This window comes from Patella vulgata, chromosome 2 (assembly GCF_932274485.2).
Source record: "Patella vulgata chromosome 2, xgPatVulg1.2, whole genome shotgun sequence".
In the NCBI taxonomy this organism is placed as follows: domain Eukaryota; kingdom Metazoa; phylum Mollusca; class Gastropoda; family Patellidae; genus Patella; species Patella vulgata.
In genome coordinates, this window is record NC_065880.2 from 69,003,479 (window position 1) to 69,024,030 (window position 20,552).

General features: G+C 35.4%; 1 protein-coding gene across 1 annotated transcript; it reads right to left on the reverse strand.

Annotated features, from left to right (window-relative positions):
- Positions 1 to 535: 535 nt before the first annotated feature.
- Positions 536 to 20,264, reverse strand: LOC126810812 (uncharacterized). Its single transcript, XM_050536096.2, has 6 exons — positions 20,175 to 20,264; positions 14,060 to 14,117; positions 13,446 to 13,664; positions 5,774 to 5,875; positions 3,238 to 3,393; positions 536 to 2,453 (listed from the first exon to the last, which is right to left on the reverse strand). The coding sequence occupies exons 3-6, from the start codon at positions 13,636 to 13,638 to the stop codon at positions 2,227 to 2,229; spliced, it is 678 nt and encodes a 225-aa protein (XP_050392053.1). The 5' UTR covers positions 13,639 to 13,664; positions 14,060 to 14,117; positions 20,175 to 20,264; the 3' UTR covers positions 536 to 2,226.
- Between the last annotated feature and the right edge of the window lie 288 nt (positions 20,265 to 20,552).

A 20,552-nucleotide genomic window follows, 5' to 3' on the forward strand; every position in this document is an offset into this window, starting at 1 on the left:
AACTTTGTCAGCATAAGCTTTCATGTCATTAAGTGACATGCAATGGCTTATATGGGTTTGAAATCTGATTCTATCCCGTTGTATGAAACCTTATGATCAATTAGGCTATTTAATCTATATTTCGTTTCGTTTTTTATACTTTTGATAGCCTATACTACATGAAGATCTGGCCAGTTGTAGTGTGTGTGTGGGGGGGGGGGGGGCGCCAGGCGTCATACGAGCGGCTTTTGACCCCATGAGATCAGACAGTTGATTAACCAATCAGCATTGATGTTTCTAGTAGGATACCCACAGTTCCATGCAACGAACCGTTTCACTAGCTAATTTCTCACATTACTCAGAATGCGGCTTATATAACACCTCTTCCAGGTCCTAGTGTAGTAAAGACAAGTAAAACGAAATTTTGAACTATAAAAAACGAAACGAAATAGCATCTGTGTTTTAATCAGATTGGCGAAAACGCATACATGGAAACGGGCTTAATGCTTAAATGTTTGTTGAGGGGACATAACTTGTAAAAAATCCAGAAACAAAATTACAAAAAATAAATACATTTTATTCAAAATTATATACAATAAACTGTTTTAGGTGTAAAATTGAATATTAAGTTGAGACCTGGTCGATTTCGCCAGCCATTCTTTGTGTTTAGAGTTACTTCCCTTCAATCGTTCTCAAATAATACTACTTCTTTTCAAGCCGAATACATCTTTCATGACCCTTAATTCAGCGGCGCCCTTCCAAATTATATTAAATTCATATCTTTCAATTATTAAAACGGCATTATGGAAGAGCTGACAGTTCAGCGCTTTATAAGTTTAAACAATAGATAATGTAAAGGGGGTATGCTGAACATTTTAGTCAAATTACTTCACTCTAAGCGGAGAAATCCTCATTTTATTAACACTATATCATGATTGTCATTGTTACAGTTTTACGATGATAAACGGTAAATGATCAACGGCCATTGAACAGCAGATCGGATTCAAATCTGTGGAAAATCGGACACATCAGATGGCATCGAGAAGTTGATTATGGTCTTGTCAAGTTAATAAATGTTTAATTAATAGTTTATATAGGCAAACTTGACTCTTGTATAATGCATGGTTAAGTAGAGATGTCAGAAATAGATGTTATAATGTAGTGACAAAGATAGTTTTTTATAATGAATTTTAACTATAACCCCTTAGACCTGTATATTCACGTAAGAGTCGAGGCAGTGGGTTGTAAAATTTAACGTCATAGCAATGATGACACATTGATGTACGCCTACATTCTTATTTAAATTTAACAAAAGTAAGAAATGAAAAGTATCAGTAATTTATTGGATTAAAAAAACGGAATTCGGATACCATCTTGGCGTCGATGCTTATACCTACCCTATGGGTAGAAATGAGTTATCCATCAGTCGATAGATGGCCGTGAATATGATAATTTTGGGACAACTTTAGTCAGGTATATTGTGCCTTTATGATGTACAAAAATATATGCTAAATCATTAAAAACTATATGTACAATTTTATACATTTTAAAATTTATAAACATGGAAAAATTATTTCCATGACTGGTTAGGGCATCCATTAATTATATGTTTACTGACACACACGAGCATGCTTATATCCTTTATTGAAGTTATATAGCATTTCAGACAAATTTCAAAAACCAGTTAAAACACATTTTGTTTTAACAAATAAAATACACACAATGATTTTAGTGACCATTGAACTATTGGTGAAATAATTACATGTATGTAGGCTCCGCGACTTCGACGGGAGAGAGAGAGAGAGAGAAATGGGGTTTAACGGTCACGTATTATATTACTCATGTACAATGCGCATTTGTTATCGGAAGCATTGCCGCTAGCGAGTGATACTTATCAACTGCAACGTGATCAAAAGTGGAACTGTTACTAACATAAATAATCCAAATCAAAGTAATGTGTCGTCCGATCTAGACAGTGTAGGCCTACCATGTCACCAAATTGAGTAGCACCTCGTCAAATCTAGCCTGAGTAGCACGTCACCAACTCTTGGCAGCACGTCATAAGATCTTATCACATTCTTTCATATAATTTAATTACTCCACTTTCATTTAGGGCCGTTTGTAATTATATATCGCAGTTTTTATAACGTATAATATACTATACCTACAGGATGAACATAATTTTAGAGTTGGGATTTTGCAAAGTAATATACGTATAAAATGCTGATGCTGCATTTTCACTTTTGTTTAATAGATATTATAATAGGAGAACTTCTCGGCCACGTCATCATAAGATTCTTTCAGTAAGCACAATAATATAAAACTCTCCACCAGACACAAGCCTGTTGCTATCCAATGTATCATAAATGACCAACCATAGTTGACAGCGACGCCTAGTGGGTAGATTTTATTAATATCTGCATCGGAATCACGGAGAGCTATGAAACATATTCCACTGACTATACCACACATGGCTGAAAAATGAAAATTGATTTTTTATAATAATAAAAAAATAATTGATAGGTTTGTGTCAATAAAAGTATGATTATAAATAGTTTAGATACGTATGCGTCTGGAATAACCGACAGAGTATATATAAAGAGGCATTACTGCTTTGGAGATCTTCGCCGTCGGGATTTTCAGTGATTCAATTATACATTGAAATTGGCGATGTTCAAATAAGATTGTATGCCCAATTTGAGACGGGTTGACCTCTCTATCATTGGGATATATACTGTTTTATATTCATATATAATGGTCTACTGTGTGGAAAATGTTGTACGCGGTAGATCCTATGAGGTAACCTTATTTAAAAATACATTAATGGTTTATAAGGCAAAATCGATACAATTTGTTAATGCAGCGGGCCACTAGCACACAGAACTTCTTATGTAGGGAAGTGTAGAGAAGGCTTTGTGAACTTTACTCGAGTTTATCTGTGGATAATGTCCCAAATATATATATAATATATTTGGTACGTAAGTGGTTTGTTTTGAACAAAAATAGCTTATTTACCCCGAAAATTGACCCCTTTTACCCGACAGTAAATTCCATTCGTCTTCTTGTAGAATGCGAGGGGGGGGGGGGATGAGATTATCCTAATGGCAAAATTTGTGCCCAATAAATTCCCTCATGACCACCTATTTTTTGTCATAAACTTTCAAGTCAAACTCCAGAAGGTTGTTCTCGGTAATGGGTTAAGTCCTATTATTACACGATCTCCACGTATATGTAGAATTAAAATGTATAGTTACTTACTGGCTAAGAGTAACATTAGAGCTGATGATAGGTATAGCCGAGATCTTTTGATGAGTTTACATTTCGCAGGCCATACTCCACAGATTAGAGTTAAAAGGGTAGATAATTGCACTGCCCCACAAACAATAGCAAACGCCACATAACTTCTAGACAAATCTGTAAAAAAAGACAAAGTTAATAATTTAAGATAAGTAAATTCTCTTTTATCCCGTCAAACTAACCAATTGCATAATTATGTACTTTGGCATGAAATATATAAACTGTCTTTGGCATCAGCTACACCTTTAACGCAATGCGTATTTGCCGTAGATGGCATTTGTAAGCCATGTGATAGTGGCGTTCAGATGGACTAAAAGCGAAACAACGGGTTACAATAAATACTCACGCATATGCAATTTTACGAAAAGTTAAAAAAGATAAGCCTGCTCTTAGTAAAAAGCCTTCTCGTAGACAATAAGCCAGCTGGGCTTTTAAACAAGTTAATTTGATCCACCGACAAAAGCTCTGCTAGCTTGACCATAACCCGTGTTTTTAACTTAAGTGTCTTAAAGTCATCTTAAATCCAAAGCCCCGATGCACTTTTTATCTGCTAATATTTGCCACGCAAGAAAAAGCCATGATAAGTGAAAATAATGTTGATAAATACTAAATAATGCGAGGTATTTGAGTAGCCAAGGGAACGAAAATGAAATGGGGTTTAACGTCCTACTGTTCTGCTCCTATGCTGAGCTAATTAAGACGGGCATAAGCCATTCAGTGTGCTATGAGGGAAATTTTGCCCGGGCAGCGGCACTATCGCCTACTTTTATATCGAATTCCAACTGCCAAGGGAGCTTTTACGTGCATTCCAATGTATACACGAGACCCTGGTTTTTCGTCTCATCCGAAGGACTAGACAGCTGTCCATGTCAGGCCCTCCGTGTTGCATCACTGACAAGGGGGAACCACGCCGGAAAATCTGGATGAACTTTCTCGGCCAATGCAGGGATCGAACACCCGACCTCCAGGCTAGCGAGCCAGCGTCCAAGGGACCGAACTCGGTACACAGTGTAAGTGTAGATTTTCCAGAGGAGTATGCATCCGGCACGGTCACTTATATCCCAATTAAAAATGAGTACTATAAATATAAAAACTGGTCCCAATTAAATCAACTAGAACATAAATGCATTTTAGCTCAACCAGAATAATGACAGATTAAAGTAGTTTCTAGTAAAATTGTATTTACGTTTTAATGGTTTTCACAGCTTGAGAACCAAAAACTTATATTTTACAACAAGAAATTATTAATACTACAAACATATGTTATAATCTGTATTTTTTTAAAAGGATAAAATTTGTTTTAGGTTTTTGCACATCTACACTGTAGATTCTACAGCTACAGTGAGTTACATAATTGGAATTTCGAGTATATGCCATGGTTATCAGAAAACATAAAACACCCACACCAATACTCAGGCCAGGATACACCGACCAAACTTCTGGCTAATACTTAAAAAATTTGGTATTTGTTTTTAACGATTGGTCTTTATTTGTTATTTCATTTCAGTAAATTTCTGTAACGCATAATTTTATATTATGCTTGTTTCTTAATTCGATACTAAAACTAGCGGTATATTATTCCGATAGAAACGGAGCGTGCGAGGGGGTCTTTAACAGCGTCTCGTGAGGTAAGGTGGGGTGGGGGCCCTGGTAATGTAGGCAACCCTACATCTTATCACGTGCAACCATTAGGCCCCTCAATGCATTGTGCCATCCGGGAATTTACAGCCTACTCTTGTTTCGATTCCAACTATCAGGGGATCTTTAACGCCTTGTTAATGACATATACAGGCCCACATTTCAATTTGAAAAAAAAAGTTATAAATAAAAACGGTCAAAGACCTCTTGGTTATTTCCAAAGACAAAGTTATTACAATGATCACGCAAAACATGCAATCGACATATATGATAGAAAAAAGCGAGTGTAGCCGTTTTGTTGTAAAATTAACGAATCGTAAAAATGTAAAATTGTGTTTAATCAAGGGAGATAATTCACGCGTTATTTGAACGGATCGATAAAAAGTAATTATAAGACAATGTGACGGTTTTTCAAGACTACGTGAACTTGCATAGCAGGCTTTTTGTGGATTTGGGATCAACTGCTCTTTCATCAGAATGGAAAACTGCTTAACGTTGCGTCATTAACATGGGGAAGAACATGTTGTATATTTATTGCAATGATTTTTTTGCATGCAGAAGTCTTTACTAGTGAATGTGAGGAAACTGGGGAACGTAGAAAACCCACGAGGTTAGGCATTCCTTGGGATTAGGAGGAATCCGCGGAGCCCAGAGAACATCAACGCAGTTAAACACGCGACCATATCCGTTGTCACTTCAAAAGATGGGGTCAATCTAAGGATATTAAATTCACGATATATTTTATGATCTGCAGTGTACTCATCTGGTTTTAGAAAAGAGTAATCATACAAGGAAAGCACATCTACATGTACCTATGCTCTAGCTAACCACCGAGATAATAATGTAAAAAGCTACTTACGTAAATGTAATCGATCATCATAAGATAAATCATGTTCGTTTCTTTTTATCAAATCTTTATAAATATACACACAATCTCCAGTTTTCATAGATTCTTTTAGCTCTATAATAAAAATAAAACAAGGGGTTATTGTTATTTTCACATTCAGGTAAATTGAAACGGGGTTTAAAGTCTCCTCACATGAAATAGGTTAAATTACCCGTATATTTACGGGCACATGGCCCTTTAACAGTGACGCTTGCCAAAATGATGGATATTATTATGATCTGATCGCAATGCTCTAGACTATTTGGTCTCCGTATGCATTTAGATCAGCGCCTACCCATTTACAAATACTATTGTGAATTTACAAGTTATTCTTTTATGCATGTGACAGTAAAAATACATTAATGGATAAATGCTATTAGTTTTTCACTGAGGAAATGAGAATAGATGCGGGATCCTCCGTTCAAATCGCGGAGGTTAAGTTCCCGTTTATAAGGGACGGAAAGGCCTGCGAAGCTGACCCGGAAGTGTCTGTTATTGGCCCACATGAGAAAAGAACAACAGATCTACCTGTGTACATATTGGGGAAGCTGACAAGGAACATGTATTAAGTGGTCCAGATGGAGAACAACAGATCTACCCCGTGAACACATTGGGGAAGCTGACAAGGAACGTGTTTGTTAGTGGTCCAGATGAGAGAAAACAACAGATCTACCCGTGTACACATTGGGGAAACTGACGAGGAACGTGTTTGTTAGTGGTCCAGATGGGAGTAAACAACAAATTCACCCGTGTTAGGGTGACCCATGTACTCACAGAAATACAGTCCACCGCTGATAGTTCGAGACTACCACTGAAGCGTGCACATTCGCCGTGGCGAGACCAACTTTCTGACAGTATGATACTATAAATAGCCATGGCACGTGCAATTCTCTACAAATCTATCAACTATTACAGCCGTAAAAAATTTATTGTTGACGATTTTGAATAGCAGTAAAATTAAGCTTCTTGGTTATTACAGCAGATTTAGAAATTACGTTCGTTTCATTTTTTAAATCGCTTTATCATTAACTGTACCGTTAAGAGCGGCATTTTTTGGTTTAGTACAAATAATATCTCTGAATCACTCGGGTTAGACAGGAACATGATACTAGCAGTAGTTTCATTTTACTTTTACAAGCTTCTTAAAACGATTGTTGAGCTACCTAACGTGCTTATTTCTAAATTCAATTTCTTGTTCTAGCTTTCTGTTATGTTTCGTAAAAAAGTAGTCTTGATTATCCCGACCTGTCAATCAGACGTAGAATGGTCGATAGACTGGTTAAGCGAGACTAATTTCAAAACAAGGGCACGTAACCTATCTTTTACTCAAAAGTGTCTGGATGTTATGGACGACTCTTGGAACCAGTTTTCAGTCTATTATTTATACATGATTAATGGTCATAGCTTATTAAGTACAACATGATCGTTTATTTAGTGACTATAAATGTGTGAACTGATTTGATGCTTGGCATATATATAAATATTGTGGCGTAATTGTCGAGATATATGGAGATATTTATTTATGGTGGGTCACCCTACCCGTGTACACATTGAGGAAGCTGACAAGGAACATGTTGTATGTGGTCCAGATGGAGAAAAACAGATCTACCCGTGTACACATTGGGGAAACTGACAAGGAAATTGTTTGTTAGTGGTCCAGATGGGAGAAAACAAATTCACTCGTGTACACACTGGTGTATACTAAAAGAAATCTCGTCTGGTAATTAAAAAAAAGTGTACACATTGGAAGAGGCGGGTACGTAAATGGACCCATGACATTGGGAATTATAAGAAGAAAAGGAGGTAACGCGGAGCACAATTCTCAATGCATGCATTGCACCCGTGATCATAGAGCAATTTAACAGTATGTTAGTCTCAAAATGGCTAAAGTATTTCTGTACTTAATATATTATATTAAACATACTTTTAGCCAAATATCTGCTATTTGCAAGAGTAATCCAAATGCTTTATTCGTTAAAGCATACCATAAATAGATAAAAAAAAGAAAGTCGACTAAGCCATAGAATCAATGAAGATATGCAATAATTCTTTGTGAAGTAAAGTGCACAAAAACTATAACCAAGGTCGTCAATTATTTCCCACAAATACTGGCAAATTAGAGAATAAATGGGTTCAATATTCGTCTTAAAACAGTGTTTAATGAATCGAAAAGAAGAAGTGAATGAAAGCGTGAAGAACTACTTCAACAATTACAGCCTCACTTCTCCTTTAAAGAGACTCTGCAATTCTGGTGTCAAACAAAATGTTTCATTTTGAAGGAATTTGTGTTCTAGAGAAGGGGATTAATGCCCACTCAACACAAACTAGATCTTCTCGGGACTAAAATATGATACTCTTTTTTTCAATGATTCGCTTCCACGTATGGATCTGTATGGAAGGAAACGCGCGGTGTTAAACAAGCTAAGCTAGTCCTTGTAGTACAAACCTGGAATCAAAAGCCAAGCCACCTGACATAGTGGCAGACCTTATGTTCCCAACCGCAAGCTTTAGACAACCCACCCTTTCCCCCATATTAATTACTAAATTGAATACCTGTCGCAGACCCTCTTCTCACGACCGTGCTCATTTGTATTGCACTGTGAAGCGAGTTGATATTGTCATAATTTAAATAACGGTAATAGTGATTTCATTTTCAGATAAAATGGTAACAGATGCAGTTTTTCGTAGATATTTTTTAATCCACTATTTTATGTCGTACAACATTAGTCGGGTCGTAAATCGATATAGGTTTAAACTAATAGTGATTTGGTTTTCAGATAAAATGGTTGTAACATGTCGTCTGTAAAGAGACTCTACTATTTTATGAAGAACAATATCAGTGACCGATATTCGCCCGTGTACACAATAGCCCGCAGGCATAAAGGTAGAGAGAGATAGAAATGGGTTTAAAATAGACTCGACACAAACTTGGTCATTTCGGGACTAACATAAGGTTAAATATTATTTCAATAATTCGCTTGCGCGTAGGGGTCATTAGCAGTGGGAGGAAACCGGAGGACCCGGAGAAAACCCCATGAGATTGGACGGGCGACCCTACTCCGTTGTCACGTACAAGCGGGTAGTCGAAACCACACCACTTGACTTGGCAGATCTCTTTAAACCATTCAGCTACTCAACCAACCTCGTAAAAAGGTCCTTAGTAGTTTGATGACGAAGAAGGGTAGGCGGGGCATTATTTTCATGTTATATATCGAATACATGTCTGATCCTAAGTGTTTCAATACCAGTCTCAAAATATTTGATATCTTGATCAAAGTTTACAGTTGGAATTGCAGTGAACGAAAGAAAATCTAAAATAGCAAAATGAAATAGGGTTTAATGTCATACTTTTATACATCGACTAGACTAATGGGAGGGGGAGCGAGAGAGATGGGATTTAAATCCACTCGACACAAACTGGGTCATTTCGGGACTAACATGGTTCAATTTATTTTCAATAATTCGCATGCTAGTAGGGTCTTTAGCAGTGGGAGGAAACCGGAGGACCCAGAGAAAACCTACGAGGTTGGACAGGCGACTATACTCCTTGTCACACACACCCGGGAAATCGAAACCACGCCAGTGGACTCAATAACAGACCTTATGATACAACGTCATCCGTGCTTCCCCACCCCCGGCGGTCTAATGAAGTTGTTCTATGAATGAGTTAATTTTGCGCGAATGATGGGCTACCTTTATTTCAAATTTTCACAAGTTCTTTTACATACACGGAAAGTTGTACAGGGGACCTCGGCTTACCGGAGCATCCGAATATTGGCCAGGATCGAACCTCGGAACTTCCGGTTAGTGTGCCATCGCCATATACAATTTACGGGCACCATACTCACGGAGCTAGGTGCCTTGCATTATGTAAAATGTGTCTAATGTACACGTACTTTTAAACAAGCTAAAACCCCAACTTTCTTATACGAAAAGTTCATATTGTAATTTAGCCAATATAAAGTTACAAAACCAAGAAATTGCGAGCCTTTTATGTTAGAAACATTAAGCGAGATGACAAAACCACTTGAATCCAGTCAATGGTAATCACATCTTTTTCAGTGAGTCGAGTAACTCGCCAGGACCAAGAATCAATGCTGGGGTCTCTCGAGACTAAAAACATTCGATTTCTCATCAAAGCTTATTTTATGGTGTTGCTTGAAGAACAACGCAGCCCACAATAAAACTATTAGCTTGCTCCGCGCATTGATTAGCTCGTTCAAGGGGAGGTAATAAATTGATCTTGATGTTCTAAGGGAGATAATTGATTGATGACTCAGACAAGGGGGATAATATATGGAGTAGGCTACACGTTAATTATATTATCTCTAGTGGACTGTCTGTAGTTATTCACTTATTTACCATAAAGATGCTGGAATCTTGACAAATGGTCTCCTATGTTTTGCGCAACTGACATTTCTATTCAGGAGGTAAAAACTTAAATACTCACTGGTGATAACTTGGAGGCGATTATTCATCGTAATTGTATTATTGCAACTTGCACGTATAGCAGTTGTACAACCCGAAACTTATCGTCAATTGTGCCCAATAAGAACAGCTTGGAATTATTGCAATTCATAATATAATTCTTATACGCAATCGGTCCAAAATGTTAATCATGAACACAAAAATCCATTAAAAATATATTTCTTCGAACATCAGTATGAAATTTTTAACATCAGCAATAATCAAATGAACAGAAAAATTTCCAACAGACACGCAATATTTGGGACTTATTTTAGCATTATATAATGAGACTTACCATAAAAACTACATTTATCAACAACCGAAGTCTGGCCACGTTTGATTTTTGAGGATATAACCATTTTGGCATTTTTCAAAATTGGTTCAAAATATGATCTGGTCCATTATCAAGGAAGTTACATGTAACTATTAGTGACAAAACGAGTAAAGGGATCTTGGTCACATTAAAATTTAGACCTACGTCCCTGGAACGAATATTTCTTTATCACAGCCCGGAAACATCGTTTATTTTCTTGCCGCGAAGTAACTAAATACACTCTAGGAGACGATTGAATTTTCAACATCCGTACGCATATTATTTTTTACAATATGCCGACGCCTTAATCGAGAGAGAGAGAGAGAGAGAGATGGAGAGAGAGAGCTCTATAGACCTAACAATTTGAAACTGTAATTTTACTCTAACAGATAATATATTGTGCAGTATTATATTTGTTATGAAATAAAAACACATTTCCGGATAAAGTACGTGGAAATTATAAATATAATGGCATATAATACAGAGAGGGAGGGGGTAAATGCCTGTATAAATCTAATAATTTAACATTTTATTTTTAGTCCCACAGATATATAAGTATATTGTGCAGTATAGGTCTGAAAAATAAAGACGACAAATAAACTTTTGTTTCGGTTATTTTTCCAGTCTCAAATAGTTCTGCGTATTTAGAGCTAGCAACAACGTAACTTCTAAACTCACAAAGGCGGCTACTAATCACAGGGTTTTACGGTTGAATAAAAGTAAATTTCACACCCGTTCGGTGTTGTTAAGTTGCCGTGGGGGTGAGTTTAAAAGATAGAAAAAGAACGAAACTATACATGAGGTGACTCTGAACCGAGAATCGTTACAACACATACGTCATTGCTTACAATCAACTAAATTAGAAATAAAATCACCGAGTTTTAGCCAAAGTTTAATCAAGTTCGAGACTATGTATTTTTAAAAGAGTAACGAGTAAAGAAGAATATTTTTTCATGGCTTCATTGATAACTAAGTGAATGAATATTGTGACGTGAATGTCTGTTTTGTATGGTGGCGACGCCTTTTTCAATGTTAAGCTATAGAGAAAAGAAAGCGACGTCGGCTTTTTAACACGACGTCGCCCTTCGCGTCGCGTCGCCTTTTCTAAACGGATATTGTTTACATTTTTGGTGATGAAATACGCATGTACCAGGAGAATTCATTTGCGGTTTATTTACCATTTGGTATTTTATCTTCAATATACATGTATTGATTTATGCTGGTCACAAGGAATTGCCATTAATATCCTTTATATAACAAGACATTTCTGTAATATCCAGATTATATGTTATTTTCTAAATCTCTGTTCTAAACTTAAAATTTTAAACTCTAGTGTGAAAGAGTCCTTGTGCGCGTCGCTTTTTTTTCAAGGGCGATGCGAGACGTGGGAAGTGGCCGAAATAGAACACCATAGTTTTGGGCGAATGTGTGCTGCCTGCACTGGACGAGCGAACCTGTAACTGAACTTTTCTCATTCACGGCTGTTGTGATTAGAGCGGAAACAGGCTGAACAACAGGTTAGTAATTAAAGCACAAATATTTGAGGCTGTGAATCACCCTACAAATTGACTTAAATTTCATATTAAGCCCACCACAAATTAAACAAGATAATTATCACATAGCTTCAATTAGTGAGCCTATCGTTGGATAACGCGACCGTTGTCCTGATTATCTATTCATCTAATAGTAAGTGCAAGGGGGCTGCATCACACATAATTACACAAAACAAATCTACGGACAAGATACAATACGCAGAAATCACAAACAAACGTACATCTCAAATTGAATGTATCATACAATGACGAGTATATAGGATCTAACATTTTGGGTCCCAAATGTATTTCCAACTGATAGCAATGTATTTAATATTGTAAGATATTTACACGTATCTTTAAACGAATGGCAAAATCTAGACAATAGTAAGTGGGTTTCCAAAATTAGATTAATTTAAAATAGCGAGACAAATGGTAATTCAATATTTCAACATTTCGCTTGCGCCCAGCAGTAGGCGGTATCTGGAGAACCTGGAGAAACCCCATAATGCCAGACTGATGACCCTGTTTATTGTCATGTAGTGATCGAGGGTATTTCTATAAAGTAACAAGTCCGACTTGGTATCAAGGCGTCTGCAATAATATCAATGTTACCTATTTCAAGTCTAAAGCACTATCTGAATTGCAGCCACTGCAAATAGGCGATATTTACGTCAATTCCCGCTGGTTATACGGGATTCCATGGACAGGTGGAAAAGTCTGGGTTATCCTGATGGGACACCTGTATTAAACATGGTAAAATCACAAAAATCACGCACAAGCCTAGAATCGATAAAATGACAGGCCTCATGATCTAAACCGAAAGCGTTAGCCCACTCGACTACCTCTTCATTTTGAGAGAAATGGGGTTTAACGTCCACCCGACACAAACTAGGTCATTTCGGGACTAACATATGGTTTAATTTTATTTCAATAATTCGCTTGCGCATAGGGGTCTTTAGCAGTGGGAGGAAACCGGAGGACCCGGAGAAAACCCACGAGGTTGGACAGGCGACCCTATTCCTTGTCACGTACAACCGGGGATTCGAAACCACGCCAGTCGACTCAATGACAGACTTTATGATACAGCGCGCGCACGCTAACCATTCAGCCATCCAACCCCCCTGGATGGATAGAATATCGTCATTGTGACCTGTGACTTTATGGTCGTCGGCCTAGTGATGTTACGTGATAAAAATTCGACAGGCGTCAAATAGTCAGACGTTTAACTAGAAGTGAATAATTGAATAAACAATGCAAACAATGGGTTACAAACACGAAAAGTGGTATTGGAATATATGATAGATGGGCGTTAAAAAAAGTAGACTCTTACCGTTCGGTAATGTATTGTAGCATCTTTTCCACATGCCATAATGATAATTCCATTTCGATTCGAACGTTGTGTTGGATTTGTCTTCGGTAGATACAGAGTACCAGTTATCTGTTAGAATTCCGACAAGTGTTAGAGCCAGGGAGGCAAGAATCATAAACAAAACTATTGCTAAAAATACAAATTGTTTTCCCATTTTGTAGTTATGTCTCTATTCAATTCCTAAACACAAAGATAAAAATATTAATTCTCGATAATTTTCACAGTCTATTCAATAGATATGCACATATGTTAGTGATAAGATGATATGAACACTGGGCACCGTATCACTAAGTCTAAATCTTAAGTCACTTATAAATATCCAGCTATATAACGCAGCACAAAATTTATCCAGAAAACAATCCTGTTCGTTAAACTATAATATACATCTCCTGTTTCAATAGATTTCAGTTCATTACACTTGAAAATTAAAAATGTGTAAGAACGACACGTATTATGTCACAGATTGTTTGATGTTTCTTGCAGTTGACTAAGTCGTTAACATAGCCACACAACAGGGCAGGTGAGAAGAGTTCGCTTTGTAGCAACCCGTGATGAGCGAGTTTAATGTGACTTACAGCAGAGTGTCAAAAGCTCACTGGAGCGAAAAACACTAACACGAACCAGCCTTCATATCTGAAATATATGAGGAAAATATTTAATTGATTTTCATCGTTAGGTTATTAAAATAAATAATTGTTGTAGCTGACAGAGTGTCACTTTCAACCAGTGAAGTTAAGGGACACCGTTTCAAGTCTCGACAACGTATTATTTTGGTCATTTTAGACCAACCATTGAATATATTTCTAATTCTGCACTGCTTCAAGTAGGGTGGGGGAAGGGGAAGTCCCGGAATCGCGACTGTCATTGGGTCTGTCAATAATTTGCACGCGGGTCCGATCCGAACGACTAGACACCATTTTCATGTCATACCTAAATGCTATACTCTATTACGACGCTTGTGTTGGAACATGATGCATTCTAGCCCAGATTCATGTGAACATATTTATTATTCCAACTCAGACCTTTGTTAATGGCTGATTGGTGATGAAAAAATGTTTTGGCTTCAACAGACGCCTTGCTTCTTTACAATTCGTAATGTTGCACCAAACCATTCATAAACAAATGTATAAATTAAATGCAATTGAATCTTGCACATATATTACATAGAGAATCTCCTACCAGTCTTTTTTAATATCAAAAAATACGAGTAGGAGATATTATTTATCACCCAATCGCTTCTTACATGCACAAATAGATAAATATAATTCTTTGCTGTAGATTTCACTTTTACTCAACATTACGGCGTAGTGATACATCATTTTTTTTACAGCAATTCAACCATTGCAAAGTCCTTTATATTGACACAGTGTTTCCATAAGGTCAATTGAATAACAATAGTTCATTTTAATAAAAAGGAGTCACTTTTAATAAGAAATGAACTGTTCTTTGAAAATAAAAAAAGTAGTTCCCTTTTAACTGACCAATCAAATTCATGTAAAGCGATATCTCCTCGCAGTAGATTATGAAATATATCACACAAGCGATATCTACTGTAGAATGTATTATTGGGTGATAAATGAAGATATCTACATATTTAATTCGAATTATATATTATAAATTACTGTTATATGAATAGGATTGACCCGAAAGTATAGACATGTGCTTAGTGCATCTCGTTCAGATGGTGTTGACATATCATTATAATGCTCTATATCTGTCTAATTTTAATGTGAACTGTGAATCATTATATTTATATAGCCCAATAAAAGACACGGGAAACAGCTCTCCAAGTATTGTGCCTTCCTTTTTTTAAATTTTTTTATTTTTTTTATTTATTTCTGTTCGTAGTGTTGGTTTTGTTTGTTTGTTTTACCTATGTATGAGTTAGTCTGTTTTTATGCAAATGTAATACAGAATCTTACGGAAAATTCAAGCCCCGTTCCCACTTGTCGTGACTGGCGCATGTGAGGCTGACACCGAAAGTATATCTAGTCTTTCTGGTGGCGTGAAAACCCAATACAAGTGTGCTAAATGACAGTGCACGTAAAAGATCCCTTTGCAATTAGAATTCTAAGTCCACACACGCTTCCTCTTATTGAGTAAAAAATATTGTGTTTGCAAGACCTTAAGCCATTAGACATTACATTTTATTACAACATGCGGAAGATGCATTATTAATTACATTAAAACTTGATTTTTATTTTCCACCATTTTTAAAATTTACAATGATTCGAAAAGTAATTTAGTGTAGTTTAATAATTTATAATTCGTTAAATTTTCCAGAATAGCTATCAAATTATCTTAGATAACATGGCTTAGCCTCCACCAAGATTAATTACTCAATTAAATGTTACACGTTTGTGGTTGCGAGTAATTGGGGTTTCACACCCTGAGTATTACATAATCTTGTGTGAAGCATGTACGAGTGTAATCAACGTCTTTTCATCGGAAATTAGATTAAAGTTGAAATTAGTCGTACGTGTTATGAAAATAACTATCGGCCAAGAAATGTGAAATAATATTGAATCTACGCGAAGAAAGACCGGTTGAGTCAGTGTATTGTAACTCGGAAAATGAATTGAGGTTTGGCGTCCAACTGCTCTGCAATGTAACTCTGAGTGCATTTTGAATTTAAGTACTTTGTAAATGAAAATGAAGTGAGGTTTAACATCTTACGTTCTACACCAAACAGGCTAATGGTGCATAGCACACTGAATGGTGAATGACCATTTGTACACCATCCAGGCTTATGGTTCATAGCACACTGCATGACCATTTATACACCAACCGGGCTAATGGTTCACAACACACTACATGGTGTATGATCATTTATACACCAACCATGGTGTATGATCATTTTCATTCTCCCAGTTGATCTAAAAAAGTAGGACGTTAAATCCTACTTCATTTTATGACATTTGATTGAATAAAATATTATGGATTTAATTGGACCTTGACTTGTGTTAGACTAGAGACTGATTATCGGATTTCGTTGACAATTTTACATATAGATAGAGCAAGTGTTAAGACATAACCTATATTATGCTCCATTGTCGGCACAGTTAGTTACCCCCCCCCCCCCTCCCCAACAACACAACAAAAAATACAAGCCTTATGATATGAAACATACTTTATAAAGCTTGATCTATTAACACAATCGAAATAACACATCAGATAAACCCAATTTAAAAATTTATTTTGACCTAAATCAAAGTGGGTTAGTTACTTTAAGATACCGTCGATAATAGAAAACATAACACTCCAAAAAAATGAGTATATTTTCGGTTATTTGACTCTACTGTGCGCTATATTATATGGTTGAAATGGGTCAACAAGCATTATATAAATATATTACACGTTTCAAGGGTTGGGTAAACACTGTGTGATGATTAATAGTTATATATATGCGTAATTAAAAGACAGGTACATACACCTGTATTCTTCTACACGTTTCAGATCTACCCATGTTGAACAAAGGCGTGGATTCGGGGCTCGGGTGCGGACCAGCCGTAAACATATAAATGATTATATATATATGAAAATTAAAATGTTGATTAAAGAAACACAGTATTATGCGGCTAGACCTTTAATGCATATTCTCCATTATTAATTATAAAACAATAAGAATAACGCCATGGTTATAATACTAGAAAGCCATAAAGGGGAATAACTCTTCAAGTATGACGTTTTTGATACTAAATGATATTAATACATACAATCACACAATAAATTATTCTTTCACATTTTAATAGTTTGAGTTTGTACTTTTTAATAAAAACTAAACACATGTTTATGGCTAACGTTTTCAGTTCTCTTTAACCTCTTCATGCCATATTTATATAATGTAATGTAAGACAATGACGTTACGTTAGAGCGTATTCCGAAACAGGAAAAAAATATCAAATTAATTGATAGTAAAAATCCAGATAGTAAAATATAATAAAATATAACATCTAACATTATCAACATTCAATTATCCAATTTTCTGATTTAAGGAGGGCATATATTTTTAAGTTCATTTCTTTACATTCTAATAAATGACTATTTTTAGAATTTTCCTTGTAAAGAGGGAAACCCTTGATCACACCTCGTCCGCATTTTTCGTAATGGATACTGAGTTGGATTGTTCCGGGTGCCTAATTTTCAAACGATGGAGATTCTTTTTAATATTTAGTTGGTCATCAGTTTTCCCAATATATTTTTCAGGACACCCATTGCATATTATTAGATATATCACATAATTGGATTTACAGTTCAGATTTGACTTCACATGAAATTTTGTATCTGTAGTGATCTGGATTGAATGGCCCTCAATTAAATATGAGCATAAATGGCATCGTGAGCCCCCACACTTAGATAGTGAAGGTTTTGAAATATCCGAATCGAATCTGGATTTCGCCAGAATCCTACGTAAATTTGGAGACTGTTTCCGACTATTTATCAATTTACTATTTTTCAGAATGAATTTTTAAATTTTTGAACTTTTAATCAGTTCACCCTGATTTGAAAGAAACAAACCCATTTCCTTTTATTGCGAAGGGGTGAAAGTAGTGATTAGATTTATTACTTGGCTTTTATTTATAAAGTCTTTATTGGCCCTTTTTAAAGCTTTATTGAATCCGTTAGTAATAAAATTTAAAGGATAATTTTGTTTTATTAAGAAATTTCTTAATTCATGAAATGTGGAGTATTTAACTTTATTATTAGATACTACAGTACATACTCTTAAAGCCATATTGTAGGGAATATTACGTTTTATATGTGATGGGTGACATGAGTAAAAATAAAGATATTGGTGTGTATTACGTTTTATATGTGATGGGTGACATGAGTAAAAATAAAGATATTGGTGTGTATTGGTTTTTTTTCATAATATAGGTCGGTTTCAATTTTACCATCTGTCGAATTTGCTACTGTTACATCAAGAAAACATAGACTAGATTTGATCTTTTCGATTGTAAATTGAATACTATCGTTTAGTGAATTGGGTAAACAATGTAAATCGGCAAAAACGGAACCATTTTGGTTAAATATTATGAAACAATCATCTAAGAATCTCTTCCAGTTTATTTCTCTGTATAGTTTTAGTTAATATAAAGCGCCCACCTTTAAATTAGTATTTTAGTGTCTTTTTTAAAATTTAGTTTATATATTAGTTGGGAGTTGTATTTACGAAAATATTTCTGTTATTAAATAAACAGGTCAGACTGTATGCTCGGACACGATTCTGTGACACAGAACAAGAACGACTCAATGAGAAACGAGAAAAAATCTTTATTGAAATATATAGAGGATATTTGTCGTTTTAGAGTGAATAACATATTTTATTTCATCTCTAAGCAAGAAAACATTTATATTTTCACTCATGCGTTATTGACGACAAAACGACAAATGTTCTATTTATTTTAGGATTTTACAATCATTTTAGGTAAAAACAACATGGACTACTTTAGCCAGTGGAATAACACATTTATTTCACTGATAAAACGCGGTATTCCACTACTGATCATAAAATAAATATATATATACACACGACCGTAGTTCCTCGACACCTTTCGCAAATATATATCAAGGGGTTTGTTAGTTGCGTATGGAGAGGGGTGTGGATGGTAAATACTGATTTAAAATCTGTCAAGATGAAGAGCAAAGACATTTATATGTTATTAAAATCTGTCTAAGAGGTACATGAAGTTATATATTACGATAGTACAGAAGATATAATTACTGATACCGAACACCGTGCGTTATTTCCTTATTCTTATTTAAATTAGTATCCTCTCACAACTCTTTAATACAACATTACTAAACATTTATATGATACAACAAAAGAATAGTTAGACATATTAACCCTTGAAATGAGAAGTGGTCTTGGAAGTTATAGCACGAACAAGCATGTACCCCCCCCCCCGCCCCTTCATTATAATAATTACTCAAATGATTTCCTCATTAGAATGACAGTCATAGAGTACTGCCTTAAGATATATTATGTCCTTAATTTCTATGCATAACACTAATGCATAAGTGACAAATTACGACGAAGGACGTCTTGACATTCATATAAAATGAATTACAGATTTCTCATACTTTCCATTACTATATTAACATTACTTCATAATATAACAAAGATATTTGATTTAAAAAAGTATTCATATTGGTATTTCTAATTATAACATGTTTATATTATATTATGACTATTATGAAGACGACGTAAGAACTATTAAAACTATGTTATAATAGCTTGTAAATATCTATCAGAGATATTTTGACATGCTAACTCTTTCTAGAACAGCTGATACTATTTCTTACTTGAGTTGTTCACATAGCTAACAAATCTTGTTGTAGTTACACAATCAGTTTTTACAACGAATATCTCTGATATTTCTATCACGTTAAGATAGATTGTACAAAAAGCTCGACTTCTATTTAACTATAATATTGCCTATCAGTATACCAGATTTATATGTGATATGTTATAATTGTCGTTCTGGTAGAAGGACACGCATTTTAATTTGGTATTGAGAATACTGACATACATGTATATTAATAAATTCAACACCCCGTGGCCATGCTGGTTTTAGTAAACAGATACCATCGGTATATAAAATTCATATTTTATATTGGGTATTCTTTTGCCCAAAATTATCATTCAAATAATAGAGATATATGAAAGTATATAAATAGACAATTTACCTGTAATCAGCAAGCAAGTTACCTGAAATAACCTGTAAGTATCATTCAAATTACCTGCACTGTATAAAACTAGGTCACATCTACACCTGGGAGTGGCTTAATACACTCATTCAGATTAGGATAACTTCGTCTTAGTAGTTAAGCTCATCCAGGCGCAATGTCGGTAATAGAATCAACAACTATAGGAAGCTTGTTGACCGAGAGTAATTTGAAAACCGGTTTGTTACTAAAAATAGATATTCAGTTTGACAACTATACAATGACGTCATAAGCAGGTCCGCGCATTTTTAAAGGATTTCGCAGTGTTATAAAAAATTCAACATAAAAGCGTTAATTAAGCGGTTACATTGATTATAAATACTTGGTTTGTTGCCAGTA

What these genes read in the sequence shown, in the direction of transcription:
- LOC126810812 (XM_050536096.2), bottom strand. Translation starts at nt 13,638, where the DNA reads ATGGGAAAACAATTTGTATTTTTAGCAATAGTTTTGTTTATGATTCTT. An exon ending in CTACAATACATTACCGAACG is followed by an intron (nt 5,876 to 13,445) that starts GTAAGAGTCTAC and finishes TTTTTATTATAG; the next exon opens with AGCTAAAAGAATCTATGAAA. An exon ending in TCTAATGTTACTCTTAGCCA is followed by an intron (nt 2,454 to 3,237) that starts GTAAGTAACTAT and finishes TTCATTTTTCAG; the next exon opens with CCATGTGTGGTATAGTCAGT.